Raw genomic sequence first — 20,430 nt, 5'->3', positions numbered from 1 at the left:
TTTTTAACTGTTCCGCATGGCAAATTGAGGACCTAGGACTCTAGCTGCAATCCACGTTCAGATTATCACTAGCTGGAGCTGGATCAGTAGAAAACCTGTATTATAGTCTTTTCTACATGTAATACATGTCATACCAATTTCCTCAAGGATTAAATACTCATAATACATTACAAGAATCTTGTTCTTGGTGAAGTTCAGTGTTTTTTCAGCTGCATACGTAAAACAGGGTTCACAGCTTGACCCCAACATATGCCATATCGTTACATCCATAAAATGAGACAGGCTCCTTATGAGAGCCAGCCATAGCTACCTTTGTTCTGAATAGCATGTTAAGAAGGGCAAATGTACATTTCATTTAGTCACTAATTAGCAATTAACTGTTAAATTAAAAAAAGAGTTTACATAATAGCATGAAGATTTTTTTTTTTTTCCTAGTGGGCTGAGGACAAACAGCTTTATTTGGACTTTAACTGTTTAGAGATGTTATCAGTTTTCTAATTCAAGATTCCTGTAAGTTCCCAGTACAACAAACTTGTTTCTACTTCAGTTGAAGGTGAGAATGTCACTTGTGTAACTGTGATTGGTGAAGACGCTCAGGAAATCATCCTGATGCAGAGGAGCCATCCTGGAGTGTTAATGGCCCAGGTGCATGGTGTGCTTATGAAATCTCCTTTTCTAAGGATCTGCATCTTGCGGGTTCTTCAGTTCTCTGGGGTTTCGTAAGCTACAATTCTTTGTTGGGAAGAGGGGAGGAGTTAAGTAAGAGCATGCTTTTTCTCCCTCCCCTTAATAGGTCTAATTCATGTGAGAAACCTACTACAAAAAGCTGTTTGATCAGCAGACACTAAAGATTTTAGGGATGAAACTATACAGGACGATATAGGCATGCACACTCTTGTTGCTTGATTGTATAATTCCCTCTCCTTCTATCTGACCAGAAATTATTCTTCTCCTGGTTCTTTCCCCCAAGAAATTTAATTTGTTTGCCTTTGTAAGATGCTATTGTTTTGTACCAACTTATGGTAGCAAGCTAAAAATACAAAACTAGCTTGTCTTCAATGAAGAAATAAGATTTATTTTTTTTTTAAAGCCAGGAAATACATCGTAAGGCTATCAAAGCATGTCGCAAGTTATGACTTTCATTTTGACTTAAGCTAGAAACTTCATGGTTTCATCTACTTCATCTTCACTTGACATTTTCTTTAAAATTAATTTTCTTAAGTAGCCTTCTTTCTCAAAGGCCAAGAACATTCCTTGTTCTAGTGAATATTCAAACTTGAAGGCTTTGGAGCTGCAAGATGTAAATGTCTTTTTGAAGAAGATGAAGTTACTTTCGCAAGGAATTTCTGTAGGAACTTCTCCTTCCTGAGGAAGAAAAAGGGAATGGGTTATTGCCAGTATAAGACTTCAGAATTTTCATTTCAACTAGCACATGTTTGAATTCCTAATTTTGTGTGCTACTTATACATACAGAAGGTAGGGAAAGCAGATGCAAGATACTTACCCTAAATCGAACTACTGTTTTCCCAAATTCTTTCTCACAACACATGTAATAATTCTTATCCTTTATCTGGATGCTGAACGCAACAGGCATCCCTGCTGAAGGCGTCGTAGTTTTGTAACAGTGGATGTTGAAGTGCATTCCACTGCCTAAACAGAAATTTTTTATCCTTAATAGTCTGCTGAGAAGAAGAGAGCTGCAACAACAAAACCCTATTTAATGTATTTTACCATTCCACTGGCAACTGCTGTCTTCCCAGGACACTTTTTCTGATAGGACAGCCAGGACTTGTAACTTTTACGACTGCTAACAGCAGGTACTTGACCTTCTGTCAGCATTCAATAACTAAGAGTTGGAATTTGTAGGAAGACACGTGAACTTACCAATTGGTGTGGGATGGATGTTCAGATCCTTCTGTGTGCATGCACAAAGTGAGAATTGGATTTGTAAATAGTGATCTGTAAATCAGATCACATCTGTGATCTGTAAATAAATGTGTTCTATAAATGTGGTCTAGGGCCAAAAAAAAGCAAAAACAAAACCGTAAGTACAATGTTAACTACTGCTGTTAGAAGAGCGGGTGAGCTTTCGGTGTTAAATGCATTGCCTATGCTTGCTTAAACCTGCAACACAGAAACCGGAACTCTTAGTGGCCCGTTTCTGTGTGGGACATCCTGCAGGCCTCAGGCCTCTTTGAAGTACAGGGAACTCTTCAAGGAGAACTTCTGATTTTGGCTCCTGCTGCAAAAGACATTTGTACTCTCTTATCAATGCACAAAACGGGCAAAATTTCAGCCATTTTAGCTTAGCTTTTTTCTTAGCCAATGGTAAGAGCAAGCTACAGCTGAAGCTTTAAGTCTTTACTGTCAGTTGTGCCCTTCAGACTCGATGATTACAAAGAACAAAAGCACATCTGGAATAAAGGGACATCACAATGGCTAGAGTAGGGGATTGAAAAATGGTGTACCAGACTTCATCTCCTGATCTGTCACATCTTCAAAAGCTGCCACATTTAAATCTGGTTGAACCACGAGCAACTGGCTATTTACATTTCGAAAGACTCGTTGTTGGAGAATTTTTTCCTTACACAAGGCATCGCATTCCAGCTCTGTAGAAATATTAGCGAAGATCATCAAATGTTTTAGCTATGATGTCCCCTGCTCTTAGCAGATCACTACAGGATTCCTTTTGCCGTTAAAGATACTGGGCTAAATAATTTCTTGGAAGGGCAGTCTCAAACAAAAATGAGGTCACATCATTCTCCCCCCTCCAGCTTTTAGCAACCCAGTCAAAATGCAAGAATTTTGCAGGACAAGCAATTTGGAGAACAAGCAAGAGAGACTACTATATGTGTTAATGAAAGTACAGCTGCCAACAGTTCTCTCTGCTGCCCAACAATTATACTTGCATGATGAAGCCCTTGTATTGGGAGAGCTACTACCCTATACCTTAGGGGGAAACAAGGCATCATTAACATCGGAAGAAGGTGAGCTGTAACTCTTTTTCACACTAGCCGTCAACCAGTTTGAAACCTAATTGGCCACAGTACACAAAGTATTTGTGGGTTAGTAAGCCTGAGCAGCGCAGTTCAGATTAAACCATGACAAACTTTCAGCTTACCATCATCATCTTCGTTCCAAATGAGCAATGAGGAAAAAAAAAAGGAGGAAAAAAAATTAAGTTCTGCCCCAACAGAAGAGACCACTTTCTAACCAGTTTTGTTCTACAAGACTGGAAGCCAGCCAGCCACCTACCCATTTCCAGTTCTGCGCCCCGGTTATCACTAACCCACCAGCTGAGCTGCTCTAACTACAGAGTGTGTTTTAGTTGTGAGCATAACAAACTCAACAAGATGATGAAACCATCAGTCATTTGAAAACCTGAGTTACCACTAAACCAAGACGCATGCAAAATGTTTTCGGGTTACTTAAGGGTGAGCAGTTCAGGTTAAGCCTATAATCAAGTCATGAACATCATGCAAAATGCTGCTTGCATTAGCACCTTTGTTCTAAGTGAGCAGAAGGACAAGAAAAAGTCATTACAAACTGCCTCCAAAGAAAAGACCATTTCTAACTAATTTTGTCCTGTAAAATCAGAAGTTAGCCACCCATTCCAGCTCACCCCTTCTGGGTGTCCTTTACCTGAATATACTGCATAAAGTAATAAAGATGCTACTGACTGAGGTATGTGCCTACAGTACCCCAAACTGAGGCTTACAGGAAAATCAGTCTGAAATCAGTGTGATAAAGAAATTGTTTTTGATAGTTATTCAAACAGATAAAGTTAGCAAAAGCTTAAGGTGTTCAGCAGTAATATGCCACTACTGACCTGTTAACACACTGGGACTGCTGTCTCAAACGCAGATCCCTGTTGCACCGAACAGCCTAGCTCCATAATTTAGGAACTATCATTCTTCCAGGTGGGTGGGGGTTGTCACTGCTTTGAGGATTGCTCAGATAATATGGGGGAAAAAAACCAGGATGCCACAAAAATATGGATGCCAACCCAGGGACAGGACTGAACTGTGTAGCAGCTTTTGCTCTACTAAGAGGAATTCAGACCCTGTATGTCTCTTTCAGCAAGAGGTAATAATTACCTGTAAAATAGAGGCAGAAGTTTTTTCCAAGTTGTACTGCACACACAAGAATATCTTCACCACTCATCTTCACTCTGCCAAAAACACATGGAGAGGAATCAGAGATGAGAACAACGCTTCTTACTCCGCAACGCTGGGGAGGTCTCAGGCTCATTCTCTTCTTGTTGTGCCATACCGTAATAGGGCTGCCACATTTCACTACGTATTGAGAAGCTGCTTTTGTAAACGATTCTTAGTCTGCTCTTCTGTTGCCATTTATTATTATTTATAATAAGACACAGCAGCCTTCAAGTTCTGTTATAAAACTTTACATTGACTTATGTGATGTTATAGGGGAATAAAGAATCTGGTCTGCAGTAATTTTTTGCTGAATAAATAATAGTTCCCTACAGACCACTCTAACAACTCATTACCATCTTCTGTTTCTGTAGGAATGCTAACAAGTAGATCCACAAATGCATTTTGTCAAATTAGCTCTCTTCCCTTAGGCCTGCAAAAATTATCCTACTATCACATGATCATTTTTTTTTTTCCCGATTTTCCAGTAGGGAAGTGACTTAGAGTGGCTGAAGCGCCCTCTTACTGCTCACTAAGCCATAAAAGCGACTGGTCTTTTGAGACTCCACAGACTTTTCTTTTCAAGTTCCTGGTACAAAAGAGTGAACTTCCAAAATACCCCAAACTTAGTCCTGCTTCAGCTGCCCCCCACAAAGGCCTGTATCTTTCCATTGACTATGAAGACAGCCTAGGGAGGCTAAACTTCTTGCTCAAATTAGCCTTTCCCATGCACCTTGAGCTGGACTTGTACAGGCTCCTAGAGAAGCTGCGATGTAGTTTATTTGTACCAGTGATTTGCTTTTTCAGCCTCATTCCAATCCAGGTTGAATTGTGAGCTTGACTTCAAAGCTGTTCTCTTTCAGGAATGACACAAAGCAAAGTGAAGAAGAAAGCCTGTATCTCCCCTCAGGATAGCAAATTTACCAAAAAACCCGCCATCCTCCTGGGCTGCTCTTCAACCACGAGCGAGCCTGGGCACCTCCGAGGCTCCCGTCCCTGTCCTGCACCCTTCAGGGCTGAGGTCGCAGCAGCCCAGGGCTGCCCGCTGGCTCTCAGATGCCACTACAGGTCCCCCTCCAGGACCTCCGCAACAATCACGGGTTTTAGCTTCATTTACATCCTCAGCCTCCCGCAGCTAACAGCCATCCAAGTAGGCTTTCACTTCCCAACATAGGGACTGAGAGCTGTTAACGTGTACAACAGAAGAACCGTGATGGTCAAAAACTTGCTATACCCATTCCACCCAAACTCATCTGTTTATACTTACAGCAAAGAGACACATTTAGCGGACTGCATTGCTTTGCAGGCCACAAACATCTCTGTATCTTCAATTCTAAGCAGCATGCCAGGGAAAAAAAAGTAATTAGGAACAGTGACATGGACTCACCTGTCCTGAGAGCAGTTTTACTGCTTTGGAGACTGTTATCACTGGAAGTAATAATCCTAAGAACTAAACACTCAAATACTTGTATTTGAAAACTGATGATGAAAATATCCCCTTCAGGATTAGAACAGCGTTCACTACCTTTAAAGGAAAGGGAGAATAAAAATAAACATAACAAAGAAAGATGTGGCAAAGACAATTCTGCTCTTCCTGTTCTCCATCAGCACACACTGTTTTAAAAGGTCTTCTTCGATTGCCACTGAATGTTGTGCAAGGCAGGTTGTCACCTTCCTTCCTGTTTCCTTTTGGTCTCTATCTTAGTAAATCTTTTGGTCGTTTTCCTAAAATGCTGTCTCTGTCTGAATGTTTTTTGGCATTTTATTTATGTTTTTATGAATAAAGACATTTTACCTTCAGAAAACAAGCAGCTGTCTTTAATGCCACTACAATATTTTTAATATTACTTGGCTTTGAGATAGGCTTAAAATTTTTGGCCATATGCATAAAATAACATTTGCAGTGACATTCATCATCGCAACGTCTAAGCTTTAGGGGCCCAACATCTGCAGGAAATCTTCAGCCTGGAGCTATGTGCCAAGCCTCTGCGCACAGTCCACGAGAGGAGACAGTCATAGCAGAACGGAGTCCACAGAAAGGCGTTAGCCAGACAGCATCACATAAGCAAGCCAAGAACAGTCAATAGGAAACACTGACATTATTTAAGTGAAACCATAAGTTTGTCTCCTGGGGCACCCTCAGGCAGCTGAGAGCGCAGAATTCGGTGCAAACACCCCCATGAAGATTCGGACTGCTTTACAAGTACGTTTTGCAGAGAGAAATACATTCGCTCCATCCATCTACGGTATCTCTCCTATGGTCTTCCTGTTTCTCACTTCTGAGCAGTGGTAATTTTGCCACAGACCACTGCACAGCAGTTCAGACTCCCAGTAACATTTAACCAAAGCCAGTAACTCCTCAGAGCTGCCTTCCTTAAACACGATCTGTGAAGCTAGCCGTTGCACATGGACAGATCAGAGGCGGAAGATATTATTTTGCCTTTCTGAATAAATAGCTGACATGCCACTTTTTGCTCTCTGCTGACAAATATTTGTAACTGTGCAGCTAATTAACATGTGGGAGTCTTACGGGTTCTCCTCTAGGTGGCTTTGATTACTTAAATATAAATAATAGTAATTTATTTTTAAAGTCAAGGAGTTTGGGGCAGCAGTGCTAAGGAAAAGAAATCCCCTGCAAATTAAATAGGAGGGTTTCTGCACTTTTATACCAGTTTCTTCTACTGACCTACAATTCAGCTGCAATAACATAAAGTAACTATGCATTTCCTGACACAGGCCTCTGAAAGAGGTAATGTTATTAGGTGTAGACCAAACATCCCACAACTGTACAGTGATTGTAAAAATATTAAAATCACGATTTGTAAGTACTCTAGAATATAAAGTGCTTCATTCAAACCTACTAACCACTGTCAAAGCATTCTTTCCCTTGCACTAGCTGCAGGAATAATGTAAATAAATGTGTTAAACCAAAGTAAAGGGAAGAACTGGCTCTTGCACTGGCATTTTGAGGCTCTTTTTCACCACTTGCGAAAGAATTATTATACAAAACATAACTGAGCATGTAAATAGGCAACTAATAGTTGCTTTACTTGCTTTTTTAAAGTGGAAAAATAAGCAAATAAATAAGTGCACACACCAACCCTGAGGATGAGGGTGGATGAGTCACAGCAGCTCGGTTTGCTGTCCCTCTTGTGAGGCACTTTGAGGAATTTATTTACGAGCAAATTCTTGCCGCGCTGGTTTTCCCGTGGTCTGTACCTCTGGCTGCTCGGCGTGCGAGAGACAAGCGGATCCGCAGCAGAGCACCGTCTCCTCGTCTCCCAGCACGCACACGCAGGCCTTTGCAATGCACCGCCGCGGCAAAGCACGCGTGCCTGCCGCGCAGCAAGCAGGCCGCCGAGCCGGGGGGCCGAGAAGCCCGAGGCACAGGGGAAGGCGCACGGACCAAGGGAAAACGTGGCCCCCTGCTTAGGGCAGAGTTCCCTTAGGGCCAAGCTTTGTCTGCAAACGCATCGCGCCCCGCGCTGCCCTGACTTTTTAAGCGTGAACCTGCTAAACGGCTCCGCGTTTTCTCGCCCGAGGCCCGGGACGAGCTGCTCGCCAGGGCTGCAGGCAGCTCCGCCCGCCCGCCCGCGCCCCGCGCCCGGCCCGGCGGGGCTCCCCCGCGGCGGCCGCGATCCTACCTCGCTGCTCGGCCGGGCTGCGGCGGCGGAACGAGGCGAGGCGGAAGGGGCGGCGGGGAGAGGGGAGGGCAGCGCCCCCCCCTCCCCTCCCCTCCCCTCCCCTCCCCGCGGCGCCCCGCGCCCCCCCGCGCCGCGCTGCGCGCTCCGCGGCGGCGGCTCCTCGGCGGGGCGGGCGGCGGCGGCTGCGGCGCCGCGTTGCATCACCGCGCGGGAGTGGCCGCGCGCGCGGGCTGCGTCGGAAACGGGGGCACTTTCCCAAGCGTGGTGCGCGGCCGCGGCCGTGCGGCGGCACTTCCCGCGGGCGGCAGCGCTGCGAGCCGGGCCGCATGCAAATCTGAGGTTGCGGGGGCGCCTGGGGCGCCTCCCCTGACCTCGTACCGCCTCGCCGCCGCACATGCCGCGGCTCCGCAGCAGCAGGCGCAGCCCCTTTCCTTGACCCGTGCGGGCTCGGCTCGCCGTCTGCAAGCAGGTACCGGCCGTCGGCAGAAAGCAGACTTCCCCTTCCCCGGGCGCCCGCAGGCTGCCCGTAAGTCCCGCGTGTGCGCTGGGGAAAGCCCGCGGGCGCCTGGGAGCGCAGCCGAGGCCGTGAGAGCGGGCTCCGCGGCGAGTCACCCCCAGCCCGAGCGGCTTGCACGGGTCAGGGCTGTTCATCGGCATCTCCACGCCTCGATTTGATTTATAATCTCAGGTAACGAGGCATTAGGCTGTGTGTCTCCACCGATAAGCTGAAGAGGCTCAAATTTTAGCACTGGACTGTGCAAAGCAAGCACCAGACGAACAGGCAATCCCCCCCCCAAACCAAACACCCCCCCAACACCAGCTCCTGCAAGCAAAAAAGAAAGGAAAAAAAAAAGCAATACGTGTTTGTAAGGGATGTGTTATTGTCCGCATCATAAAACTAGGGGAGATATTGAGGTCAAAGGAGCAACTTTCAATCTCACCTGAAGTAATAAACCTAAAAATAAAAATAGGTTTTTACTAGTAACCACACATCCCAGATGTTCTACCCAGAAGAAGTAGTACACTTCACTAATATGTTAAGACAAAAAAAAATACAGATGTCTTACAGAAATGTGTCTTTTTTCTTTAAAGTTGTTGACAGAAACATTTTTTTTCACAATAATTTAAGAAAACAGGGATTTGGCTGTTATTGAATATTTCTTGTGAGGCAAGATTTCATTTTGCATAGTCACTAGAATACACCTTCAACAGAGTAACCACACCTCCTGTTTCAAACAAACAAAGAAAAAAAAGAGTTTTTTTTTGGCAGTTACTGCTTTCTGATAATAAGTATATACATTTATTTACAGGCACTCCCTTACAGCGACTGAATTCAAACCAGAGAGCGATATTATATCATCCCCTTTCAACTTCCTGTTTCGTTAAATGGCATTCGCTATCTCTCTGTGGAGAGAGATTCAGATTTGATTTAAACATGTCGATCTATAAGACTTAATATATATACAAAGCATGGAATTTTATCATTCCTCTTGGTACTTTATTTGAATGGTTAATTCTTAAGGTTTAAAAAAATCCTTTTTAAATTTAATGGGCTTCTGGTTCTGGTCACCGGTTCCTGTATATTTTCCTGATAGCCATTTCATAACCAATACTTCCTTCCTTTGAAGCTATCAAGTATGATCCAATTACTTCATGGTCTTCTCTCAATCAAACTAAATAACTTCAGCGCTTTAAAGTTCTACCCCTAAATGATATCCATCAGCTCCAAAATAACATTCAGGTCTCTGTTCTTCACTCTGTCCCATTTTTAGTATTTTTTTCTGAAAATTTGGGCAAAAGACCTTTATTCACAAGAGAGTCCCCCATTCTGCTGATACTGTTGGTATTCCTTGTTCTTGATATCTAATTTTTCATTGCATTGCATTAAATTATTATTTTTAAAAAATCAGTATCATAATCATTATTTTTCCTTTCCCCCATTTTTCATCATTTAGATTTACTTTCAGATCACTGATGAAGCATTAAATAGTATTGAACTTGGTACCAAACTTTGTGCAAAAACACCAAAAATATACCAATCATCCAACATTGTTTATAATGTATTAACCACTGATGCCAATGTTTCTGGGCCGCTGAGATTCTGTAGGAATCTAACAATGAGGAGGAACTGGTCTTTTTTGTCAGCCTTCAGCCTGAGATCCTAAAAATTCACTAAGGTCATTCAGCACATTGTTTAAAAGGTTTTTTTTCCTCTAGCTATTTATATATTTGCATTTTTAAGGAACTGGTTCCAACTCTTATATGAATGGATTTTATTGCAAGTTTTCAGCTTTCATTTCTCCTGGCATTTTAATATTTCAATTTTTTTTAAAGGAACTGGAACTACTTATTGGAGTAATGGCTTAGATCATTGTTTTTGGTCTTAACTTTTGCCATAGACTGACACACCCATAACATACTGAAAGTGGTAAAACAATTCAGATGTTTATTTTAATTGAGATGGCTTATTAATAAAAATATCTTATGTATCAATGTTACTCCTTAACATGCTATTTTTAGTAACATATTGCTTTTATATCTGTTTCTTAATGTTAGATAGAATTGCTAGTAACAAAAATTTCTAGCATTTTTGGAGAATTTCATGAAGTGGGCCACTGCAGCATATTGAATATTGGTTCTGTTTTGGGGAAGTCTTTAGTTCTTGCTCGTTCAGCAGTTTCATTTCTTGTCTCGAGTTTTGACTTTCAATCTACCGTCAATTATACAAGGTTAAGATCCTTTCTCTTAAAAAAAAAGAGGGGGGCAAAAACAGAAGGAAAGTCCCGCAAAGTCCAGTATAACTTTAGCTCTTGTGATAGTTTTCTTCACTGTAGTTAATGAAGGTAGATTTAGGAAAGTGGTAACTTTATATAGTGTTTAGTATTTTTGGCTAACAACATAAAGTGTACTCCTGAAAGAGAGCTCCTGAATCATTGTCTAAATCTCTTGCTGTTGCAAGTAAGCCACCTCATCATATAATCTGACTCAGACTCATTTCTTGAGGAAATCATATGTAATTTACCTAAGGAAGTGAAACAAAATAGAAGAAAAAGTGCAATCTTATTTTCTTTTTTTCTAAAAAAAAGTTTTGTCTTGAATGTTACCTGGTTTTAGTGATATGATGTAATCGCTCAGATTTTATTAATTCATGGCTCCTCTTTCCAGCTGATGAGATGGATCCGTCTAGCCTAGTCTGGCTTTTCACTGTCCGCCGAAAATGTTGCAAAGATTCAAACTGTGATTAGATCTATCGCGGATACCTAAGAGAAGAGAAATACCCACAGCTGTTTGAGTGCACGGCAGAGCACTTTACATGGCGCCTCGTTACACTCAGCACATTCCGCGCTGTTCAGTTCACGCAGCGCAGTGGGAATGAACGACTTCCCCCGGGGACGGCTGAAACTGGAGGTGTTTGAGCGGGAAGTCTGGCGCAATTTTTCCGCAGCACGACTTCTCCCTAGGCAGCCTCGCAGCCTGGGCGTGCGGCCAGAGAGCGCCCAAGCGCGCCCGGCCGCGCAGGAGCTGTGCCCGCCGCGCCCGCTTCCCCGGCCCCTGAGCGCGAGCCGCCGCCAGCCTCGCTAACGGCCGCCGAGCGCGAGCCACCGCGAGGACCGTTAATGGCCGCCGAGCGCGCCGCGCCGCGAGGACTGTTAACGGCCGCCGAGCGCGAGCCACCGCGAGGACCGTTAACAGCCCCCGAGCACGACCCGCCGTCAGGACCGTTAACGGCCGCCGAGCGCGAGCCGCCGTCAGGACCGTTAACGGCCGCCGAGCGCGAGCCGTCGCCAGGACCGTTAACGGCCCCCGAGCGCGCCGCGAGGACCGTTAACAGCCCCCGAGCACGACCCGCCGTCAGGACCGTTAACGGCCGCCGAGCGCGAGCCGTCGCCAGGACCGTTAACGGCCCCCGAGCGCGCCGCGAGGACCGTTAACAGCCCCCGAGCACGACCCGCCGTCAGGACCGTTAACGGCCGCCGAGCGCGAGCCGCCGTCAGGACCGTTAACGGCCGCCGAGCGCGAGCCGTCGCCAGGACCGTCAACGGCCACCGAGCGCGCCGCGCCGCGAGGACCGTTAACGGCCGCCGAGCACCAGCCGCCGTCAGGACCGTTAACGGCCGCCGAGCGCGCCGCGCCGCGAGGACCGTTAGCCTTCCCCCCGCGAGCGGCAGCCCGCCCCGCTCCCCACAAGCTGCCCGGCTTGGCGAGCGCAGCCCGAGGAGGGAGGTCTCGGGGGGAACCGCCTGGGAGGAGGACGGGTGCCCCGCTGCCGGCGGGTGCGGCGGAGGCTGGGGGAGCACAGGTAGGGCGCGGGAGGAAGAGCCGCTTTCCGGGCAAGGCAGAAGGCGCCTCGGCGGCCCGCGGCGGCTCTGCGGCGCTGTTCGGCACCGCCGGGTGCCCCGGCGCGCACCTGCTCCTTCCAGCCCCGCTGTGCCCTCGCCGTGCTTGAGGCGCTGCCTCTCCAGCGAGCGGCTGCGGAGAAGCTCGCAGAGGGATTCCTTGCGCCTTTTACACGTTTTTATGTCGGTTTATTTTCTAGTCGCACAAGAAAACCACTCATCAAATACGACGTTGTACTTTTTATCAGGTAACAATGACAAGCAACACACAAAAATCCGATGAAAACAGAAGTAAACGTAAAAAAGAGATGGAGGTGAGCACTTTTGGAAGAGGAGGGGAGGGAAGACCTGGACCCTACTAGTTCTAGCCCCGGGCAGCCAGGCAAGCCCTCCAGCCCTGTCCTCTTCACTGGCATTGCTGGGGGTTCCTGCTGAGCACAGGGCTAAGAGCTCTAGCTCAGTTCATGGAGGCTGACAGAGACTTGTATGGCTTTCTTGTATGAGAAGACTGTAATATTTCTGTTTGAAGATCAAGAAAATTAAGTCTGCTCTGCAACACAATTATGTAGGGCTTCTTGAGAGTGAGTGGCTGAATTACACCAGCTTTTATGAGCAAAAGCCTCAAGTTGGTATTTCCCTCACACTCACCTACCACTAAGATGTTGTGCTTGCTCACGATGGAGAATGCTGACGCTGTGGAGCCCACAATACTTGCACTTCCTCTGAAAACAGTCTCTGAGATCTTTTTAAAAATCTGTAATTGAAGTCTGTCTCTGCTGAGCTTGTTTTAAGTCCTCGAACGTGTGTTTTTTATGTGCTCTGTTACTAGAGTGAAGCTTCAGAAAATCCACAGTTGTCCTCCCTTGAAAAAACAGATCTGCCTTTTTCTGAAGGCTCGCTGTCCCTTTACAAACCTGAACCTCTGGAAAAGGTTTTAAATGGTGATGTATTAAATATACTCCAAAATAATTACTACCTTAATTAAATAATTGGATGTTGAAATGAACTGATTCATTCAAACTTTTAAATAAAATGACTTTTTCTGTTAACAGAGATGAACAAAGAAATTAAGAACTTGCTATCAAAATATGCCCACATTTTAAGGCAAGTTAACTTTGTACTATTTGTACAGCACTTTTCTAACTAAGATAGGTTACTGTAGCTGCAGTTTAAAGAAACTAGTACTGAAAACTCTCATAGACCGTGAAAAAAACTCCTGTTCTCTGTTACAACAGAGAACTACTTTGACCATAAACTCTGTTTTGATAGAGAACACATTTTTAAGTAAAGCATCAAAGCAGTTCTAAGTAATAGTGAGAAAGTTAATGGCTTTGGCATCAATTTTAACTTCAGACTTTTTTCAATTAAGTGACCGAGCAGCGATGGATGCTTCTTACGTGCAGGAGCTTGATGGAATCTTGAAAGAAGCGAAAACCATAGAAAACCACTTAAAACAGAAAAGGGAGAGTCTGAAGCAGAGATTCGCAGTGATTGCAAATACTCTGCAAAGCTAAATGGAGCTCGTTGGATTGAAATGCAGAGCAAAACTGTTGTAGTATAAACTACAGTAAATGCTACAGTGTTTCATAAACAACTTATGTGAATATTTCTAGCAGTTCAGGAAACTTTCAACAACTTAAGTAGCAATTTTTGAAGTAAGTAAATATATACAATAAATAAGGTAGTGCTAGTAACAAACAATACTAAATCTCCATCTTAAATCCTATGATTTCATGGGATTTTATACTTTTTGACCCATTGTTTAGGCTGTACCTATGTTTCCATCCCTAGAAAATACTGGAAGTATTTAAAAAAGAAAGTAGAAGCAATTTTGCGTTGCTTGACTTCAAGGTTTTGGAAGTACAATGCAACTGAATTCAGAAGCTGTCATGGTATTTCTAATGTGAATACTAAGGATTGTTTTCTTTTACTTTCACAACCAATCCTCCTCTCTATAACAATATAGAAATATTGTATAGAAAAATAGAGATATATTCTATAACATACAGAATATATGAAACATAAAATTTTGCTAACTATTTAAGTGAAGACTTGTGATTATTTTGTATTAACCATCTTCTATTTTTTTCCTACTCTAGAAAATATTTTGGTGCTAAAATCCTAGTAGAATACACTTGGAATCTTATTTCCATTTTTGTCTCAGAACATAAATAGACTGAAGAGATCAGACCGAAGCGTTTAGAAACAGGAGAGTTCTATCCAGAATATTACTTTGGGAAATGTATAAAGAGGTATAAAGTCTTAATTTGAAAATATAATTTAATACTTGTATAGTTTTTCTAATAAAATGAAGCCAATTTTAATATACTCATAAAAGCACATATTCAAAACTTTGCTTGTAATGTCAATAAATGACTAGGTCAACACCAGCTAGAATACAACACTGCTGTTTTACCTTGTCATTTTGATATATCAGTATTGTTTGCCGAATATACAGTTTTTTTAATGATGCTTATGGAGTTCTTTGAGCAAATTTTCTTGTCATTTGACTGTTAAAAAGATGAAACATAAAATGTATAAAGCTTTATTCGTACAAATTGTCAGGCTAATGTAATAAAGTGCTAGATAGCCCTGCTGCTAGCATAAGTGACATTTATGTCTTTAACCCAGTACTGTGAATTAATTTTCTCTTTACGTCTTTTCAGACTTATTCAATCCTACCTTCCCCCTTTTAACAGATAAAAGTCACAACTGAATGTAACACCCATCAAACTGATACTATTTAAAACAAATAATTAGAGAAACTGGACATCTAGGGTGAGATTTTCCAAGGTATTTAGGTACCTAAAGATGCAGACATGTACTTAGTAGGATTTTCAAAGTTCCTTAAGCATGTAAGCGCCTTACATGCTTAGGAAGTTTTGAAAATCCCATAAGGTGCCTATCTGCATCTTTAGCATCTGAGGACTTTAAAAAATCTGACCACCAGTCTACATCATATTTTACAGATCTATTACTTGTTCCTAACAATTGCATCTGGTTTCATAATCAATCTTGGAAATGCTGTTTAAATGGGACAAAGTGGGAGAAGAAGAGAAGATTTTGGAAGATACATTTTCTAGAATATTGCACTAAGTGTTTCTAGAGTAATGTGCTACGGTCATTTATAATGATCATAAAAAGCAGAGGTTAAAACTGTCATATATAGATTTTTAAATTCAGCCAGTTTACCTATCGTTATTTTTGTAAGCATCTAAATAAAAACAACATGGCTTTCATTAGTCTAGGATATCTACCTGTTTTCCCAAAGTCAAAAGGGATTTGCTTCATTGCCTCTGCTCATGCTTAGGAAAATTACACAACTTTTTAGATCATCTCGATTTAGATCATCTAGATTTATGTGACTAATATATCCCAGCTGCAAAACTCTGGCTCTAGGATTATGTATCACTAAAAAGCAGAACTTAGAATTCTAACTACCACTGATCACATAATCTAAATTTCTTCCATTAGAGGACTGAGAGAGCACAGACCTATGTTACTGGTGCGGTGGTTTGCTCCACTTAAAAACGTCATAAAATCCAATAAAATTTAATAGAACAATAATTCTTAGAAGAATGAAGACCTGCTTAGTCCTGCATTTAAGTGCAGTTAAATCTAAGACATAGTTTTTTAAAAGATCACTCCTGTTATTCTACAGTGATTTCTTATGCAATTGGTATCTTTCTTTACATCTGAACTTCATCATGCAAAACATGACTATCACCAAGGCCATAAGTAGCTGCAAAGGATTTTATAGTTTATACTGGGACCTCTATGGTAGCAAGGAGATTTTAGAGTTTGAAGAGACAGTCAATGTAAGTTCAGTAGGTATGGCCATTGTAACCTATCTGAGATAATAAACGGTGTGATGTCTGTTTATATAAATTGGGTGAAAAGTATCACATTGTTAATGTTTATGCTTTTTAAAGGACAGCCATTCAAAGTAGGGATGTATGATTTTGGAATAGGTGTTTTTAAATCCACTTTAAAATTGCTAAGAACAGCAAAGCTTGTACTTTTGCTGCACGTATCTACGTAAGCATATATAAAAAGTAACAGTAACCAACTAAAATAAAATACATAATTTTATAAAGTTCCAGCTTGAAACAGGATGTTCAGAAGGCTTACAACATCTATTAAAAAGAAAACAGCCTTTTCTCTTTTGAAGTTAAAAGACTTTTAAGCTATGGGAATACCCACTTACAGGTTGCTTTCACATATAAATCTCTTCCTGTTTAAAAGGGAACATTCCATAATTCCTCACTAAACGTATCAGGAGGGTTTTTCTGCTGGCTGCCCTTCAGTGTTCTGCTCAACATCTACATAGATGGGAATATTTATTACACATGGTTTTTCTTCTAGACCATTTAAAAATATAGTTTTACTGTTTTCCTATTTATCTTGATTAATAATGATGTTTGTGCACTGCTTGCCTCTCATATATTTCAGTATTTATTGGGAGAAACAAAACACAGTTATTTACTCTCATCATCTGAAATGAACCTAAAAGCTCTTTCATCCTGTCACTGAGGAATGAGCTGCCCATGGAGTCCAACTGGCACCTATCCCATCACTATCCGCTTTCCAGTTTTAATGAGGGAGGTTTGAACTGAAAATTAATTGGCTTTAAAGCTGCCAAATCTGATCAGTAAAGCTCAACTGGTAACTACGTTTCCTTTAAGCTTCCCCCCTGGTTGTTTAAGCTGCAGTGCCTTAGTAAATTAATGAGAACATCTAAGATCACAGATCAGTAACAGAATATAAATGGACCTTAAGAAATTGCAAAAACATCTGAGACAAAGTTCTGACATTCCTGAGGTCAAGGGGATTTTTGACAGTGAGTGTCTTGCATCACTGACCTTGCTGTGAAGTGCCTTCACAGTCCTGAAAGTGCAACTGATGAAAAACTGACATTCAGTTCCTCTCATTGCCCATGCATTGTCTAAAATCTAAATATGCAGAATAACAGATAATGCGGAGAAGGCTGGGGTATTCAGTGCAGTGTCTTCTCCCCCAAAAGGTTGTGACCGTTTACTTAAAATTAAACTGCCTTTTAGCACAGATGTAGGAATGTGGGTCATCACAGGAAAAGAACAGGTTGAATATTTAGATAATACAGGTATTTGGGCCTGATGAAACTCATTCTAGAATGTGTTAGAATTCAGTATTGCTAATCTTACAACCTTTGTGTTTTGTCTTTGAATTGTCTTTGAACACCTGATGATGAAGGAGGCACTGTAAAACAGCAGAGAGACAGTGTCTTAAGTTGTCAGGGTGAACAGTCAGAAAAAGGAGGAAAGAGAATCATAGATCGATCAGCCTGTCTCCCATCCTGTAAAGATTCTGGAGTAAATTATTTAACAATCAGCTTACAAGCACCAGGAGAATAACAGAGTACATACACTGTGCTGTGTGATTCTATATATAAATAAGAACAATCAGGAAGTAGGGGCTACCTGAATGAATTAAAAAGACAATCAAAGGAATAATTCCCATTTGTTCTGAAAGATCAGTTTAAGTAGCATCCTATAGGGAACTGCTTCAAGCCTGGTTTATTCTGTATTGTTCTACCTGGTTTAGAAGAATGAATTTAGAGAATACAGTTATTTTTTCAGATGACCCCAGGATATGAGGGTTATAAATGTCAATCATATAATATACATTGAAAATAATGTATATCATTATTTTCAATAATCAATAATATACATTGAAAATTCAAGATAATCTCAATAAACTGAAGGGCTGATCTGAAATCAAGCTAAAATTCAAAAAACACAGGGGCAAAGCACAATGTTTAGCAAGAGGAATCGTGTGTTACTTACAAACCAGAAAATAGATAGCTAGAGTTAGTACGATGTTGGGTGGAAAAAAAGACCTGAGATATGTTAACTACAGGATAGTGATAAGACATAAAAGGATAATTATTCTTCTTTACAGTAAGGTCTTAGCTGAAGAAGGGGTCTGTTTAAAGGTCACTATGCCTTATTAAAAACAAACTGGACAGTGTCCAGAGTGGGAAACATGAATAGTCAGAGACTAACAATATATGATCGATGAGGAACAACTGAAGCAGTTGCGTTTGTCTAATTTAGAAAAAAAGCAAGTCATGGGAAGACATGATCACAGACGAGATATAAAAAGGACAGTAGTCAGGTGTTCACTGTCTTGTGTAAAGGACATGAAGAAATCAGCTTAATTTGCAGCAGAAGACTTAGGGTGAATAGGAAGTAAAGCTGTCCCATTCTAAGGACACTGGGATGGGTTACCTAGGGTATTGTGTATGCTAGCTTGCTCTCTGTCAAGGGATAGGTCAGCTTTTAAGAGTTGCTCAGTAAAATGAAACAAATATAGCCATCACAGCGTGGGTGCAAAATGGCAGCAGCTTCCTCTCTGCATCCTGAAGGAATGGGAATAGCTCCATCTTACTTTGAATCAGCTGGGCATAGCCGGTCACTGGTCCTCCCCTATGTGATTTGATGGTCTAATTTGGTGTGACAAGCAATATTCCTAAATTCTTGAGCTTCTTTGAGGTGCAAAATGGTTGCTTAGATTTTGAAACAAAACAAAAGTATTTCTGACAAGTGAAAAAGTTGACATAAAGTGACAACAATTTTTAAGAACATTTCCTTGAAATTTTCTTAAATTTCCTTGAAGCCTGGCTACCTCAGTACACAGGTACCTCTACTCTTCTTCCCCTTCTTCCAACTCCTCCAGCTATAACTGGCAAATAGTGATAAGACATTTTTTCCACCAGTGGAAATGTATGCTTTAACTGACTTGGTGCCTCAGCTGCTTAATCTCTAAGCATGAAATGATAAAGGAATTTCTTGGTTAACATTTCAAAAACACTTTGAAGATGAAAAGGTTTAAGAAATGCTCAGTATTAATAATCTGCCGACAAGATCTGAATACATTTGTGTAGAAATGCTTGGCTTCCTGCAACTGGGGAAAATTATTATGAACATTACAAATTATTTAACATTGAGGACAATGCAACTATTATGCCTCATATGAGACTCTTCAGCAAAGGCTCGTCCAACAGACCAGAAACACCTGGGGTGTTAACAACCTCTCATGCTGCTCACCTGGGCCAGCTTCGTGAGGCTCTAAGGGCTGCTGAGCTGTTAGTGGAAGGTTTCCACTATATGCCCTTGCCAGGGAGCACTGGCTGGCAGCCTGGGCTGTGCTGTTGCTGTGCTGCGCTGTGCAGGCTGCTTCATCCTGCTTTGCTTGGGCAGACCATCCTGGCTTTTATTCTGAAGTGATGGTGTCGATCAGATCTCTCCAACGGCTCCATCCGTGCTCAGTGTACACTACCATCCTGGCACCAGTACGTTTCCCAGGCCATCTTGGATCTGATGCCTTCTTCCGAGCGGAACATGTTTTCCAAAATCCTTTTGTCTGCCATCAGCCTCCTGCTTGCTAATTTGCAGCATTTCCTGTGCTCTTTGATGCAATTAATTCCAGGTAAAATAAATAAACAAATCCTTCTATATGATCATTCTGGAAAGGGGTTTTCTGCTCCCCTGCTGTTAAGAGCTGCTGCTGGCACAGGTCAGTAGAGCAATTTTATTTCTAATAGTCAGAAAATGGGAACTTAATAATTCAGAAGTGTTTGTTAGAAGTCAGAAATTCTGTTTTTTATTGAAAAAATAAATAGGAGAGACAAGTGTATTGCACAGATTCCCTCAGGTTATGCGCAGATACTGATGATTTAGTGCTGGAAAATCAGTAGGCAGCAAATTCTCTCTGCAGGGAGCCTGCTGTGAGACGTGCAAGTGGGCTGTGAGAGGGAGAGGACTGTCTGGAGCAGCGACATTGCTGGAGCTTTGATCTGAACGTACAAGTGGGAAACTATCGCAGGGGATTTCTGCATCCTCGTACGGCTCAGCAATTTATGCCTTTATTGCACAATTTGATCTGCTGCTTTTTTTCCAGCAGAGTGAGATCTCTTATCACGAAATAGGGAAGCAATAAAGATAGGGACCTAATTCTCCAGAATCTCTGTCGGTCTCTTCCCCCAGCCCCCAGAATCAAAGGATTGCTTCTGCAGCATCCAGAGACCTGAAAGGTTCTGAAACCTGCCCTCTCGTGCCATCAGTGCACATTGGCAGATACAAATTTAAGGAAAGTCCAGAAGGTTGCTTTTTAACTACATCTGTTCCTAAGTTGGTGTGAGGCATGACAGAGTATGTACCACCAACTAGTGCTGTGAGATGCAAGACATGATTTAGAGGCAGAGTTATTTAATACAAACTAAATGACAAATATTATGTCTAGCTTTGGGAATGT

General features: G+C 42.2%; 3 protein-coding genes across 7 annotated transcripts in view; 2 read left to right on the top strand and 1 right to left on the bottom strand.

Annotated features, from left to right (window-relative positions):
- Nucleotides 1-20,430, top strand: part of BCO2 (beta-carotene oxygenase 2) — a 50,506-nt gene that overhangs the window by 8,546 nt on the left and 21,530 nt on the right. The window contains exon 1 of one of the 3 annotated variants that reach the window (XM_026105859.2): nt 19,439-19,605. The exons of 1 other annotated variant lie outside the window; for it this stretch is intronic. In XM_026105859.2, the coding sequence (XP_025961644.1) occupies nt 19,497-19,605 (109 nt within the window). In that variant the 5' untranslated portion in view covers nt 19,439-19,496. Of the gene's footprint in view, nt 1-19,438; nt 19,606-20,430 lie in introns of those variants that run through there. One more of the 3 variants, XM_026105861.2, reaches the window with a different exon arrangement.
- Nucleotides 1,050-8,132, bottom strand: IL18 (interleukin 18). 3 transcript variants are annotated; one of them, XM_064524228.1, is made up of 7 exons: nt 7,799-8,132; nt 5,542-5,679; nt 4,098-4,171; nt 2,469-2,609; nt 1,885-1,915; nt 1,505-1,697; nt 1,050-1,365 (listed from the first exon to the last, which is right to left on the bottom strand). In XM_064524228.1, the coding sequence occupies exons 3-7, from the start codon at nt 4,162-4,164 to the stop codon at nt 1,150-1,152; spliced, it is 648 nt and encodes a 215-aa protein (XP_064380298.1). In that variant the 5' UTR covers nt 4,165-4,171; nt 5,542-5,679; nt 7,799-8,132; the 3' UTR covers nt 1,050-1,149. The 3 variants fall into 3 exon arrangements, with proteins under 3 accessions (XP_064380298.1, XP_064380299.1, XP_064380300.1); XM_064524229.1 differs by lacking the exon at nt 1,885-1,915 and adding an exon at nt 3,122-3,130 and having other exon boundaries at nt 1,505-1,650; nt 7,799-8,126; XM_064524230.1 differs by lacking the exon at nt 1,885-1,915 and having other exon boundaries at nt 1,505-1,650; nt 7,799-8,126.
- On the top strand, nt 11,700-14,961 carry TEX12 (testis expressed 12). The gene is made up of 4 exons (XM_026105867.2): nt 11,700-12,449; nt 12,965-13,076; nt 13,188-13,239; nt 13,505-14,961. The coding sequence occupies exons 1-4, from the start codon at nt 12,390-12,392 to the stop codon at nt 13,647-13,649; spliced, it is 369 nt and encodes a 122-aa protein (XP_025961652.1). The 5' UTR covers nt 11,700-12,389; the 3' UTR covers nt 13,650-14,961.

The sequence above is a fragment of the Dromaius novaehollandiae genome, chromosome 21, assembly GCF_036370855.1.
Source record: "Dromaius novaehollandiae isolate bDroNov1 chromosome 21, bDroNov1.hap1, whole genome shotgun sequence".
NCBI classification, from domain to species: Eukaryota; Metazoa; Chordata; class Aves; order Casuariiformes; family Dromaiidae; genus Dromaius; species Dromaius novaehollandiae.
Note: the sequence above shows the minus strand (reverse complement) of the source record. Positions and strands in the feature narration are given on the sequence as shown.

Excerpts from the sequence above, each read along its gene's own strand:
- IL18 (XM_064524228.1), bottom strand. The coding sequence starts at position 4,164 with ATGAGTGGTGAAGATATTCTTGTGTGTGCAGTACAACTTGGAAAAAAC. Across the intron at positions 2,610-4,097 it reads CTTCTGCCTCTATTTTACAG|AGCTGGAATGCGATGCCTTG; the intron begins GTAATTATTACC and ends ATATTTCTACAG. Across the intron at positions 1,366-1,504 it reads AAACAGTAGTTCGATTTAGG|GAAGGAGAAGTTCCTACAGA; the intron begins GTAAGTATCTTG and ends TTTCTTCCTCAG.
- TEX12 (XM_026105867.2), top strand. The coding sequence starts at position 12,390 with ATGACAAGCAACACACAAAAATCCGATGAAAACAGAAGTAAACGTAAA. Across the intron at positions 13,077-13,187 it reads TCTGGAAAAGGTTTTAAATG|AGATGAACAAAGAAATTAAG; the intron begins GTGATGTATTAA and ends TTCTGTTAACAG. Across the intron at positions 13,240-13,504 it reads AAATATGCCCACATTTTAAG|TGACCGAGCAGCGATGGATG; the intron begins GCAAGTTAACTT and ends TTTTCAATTAAG.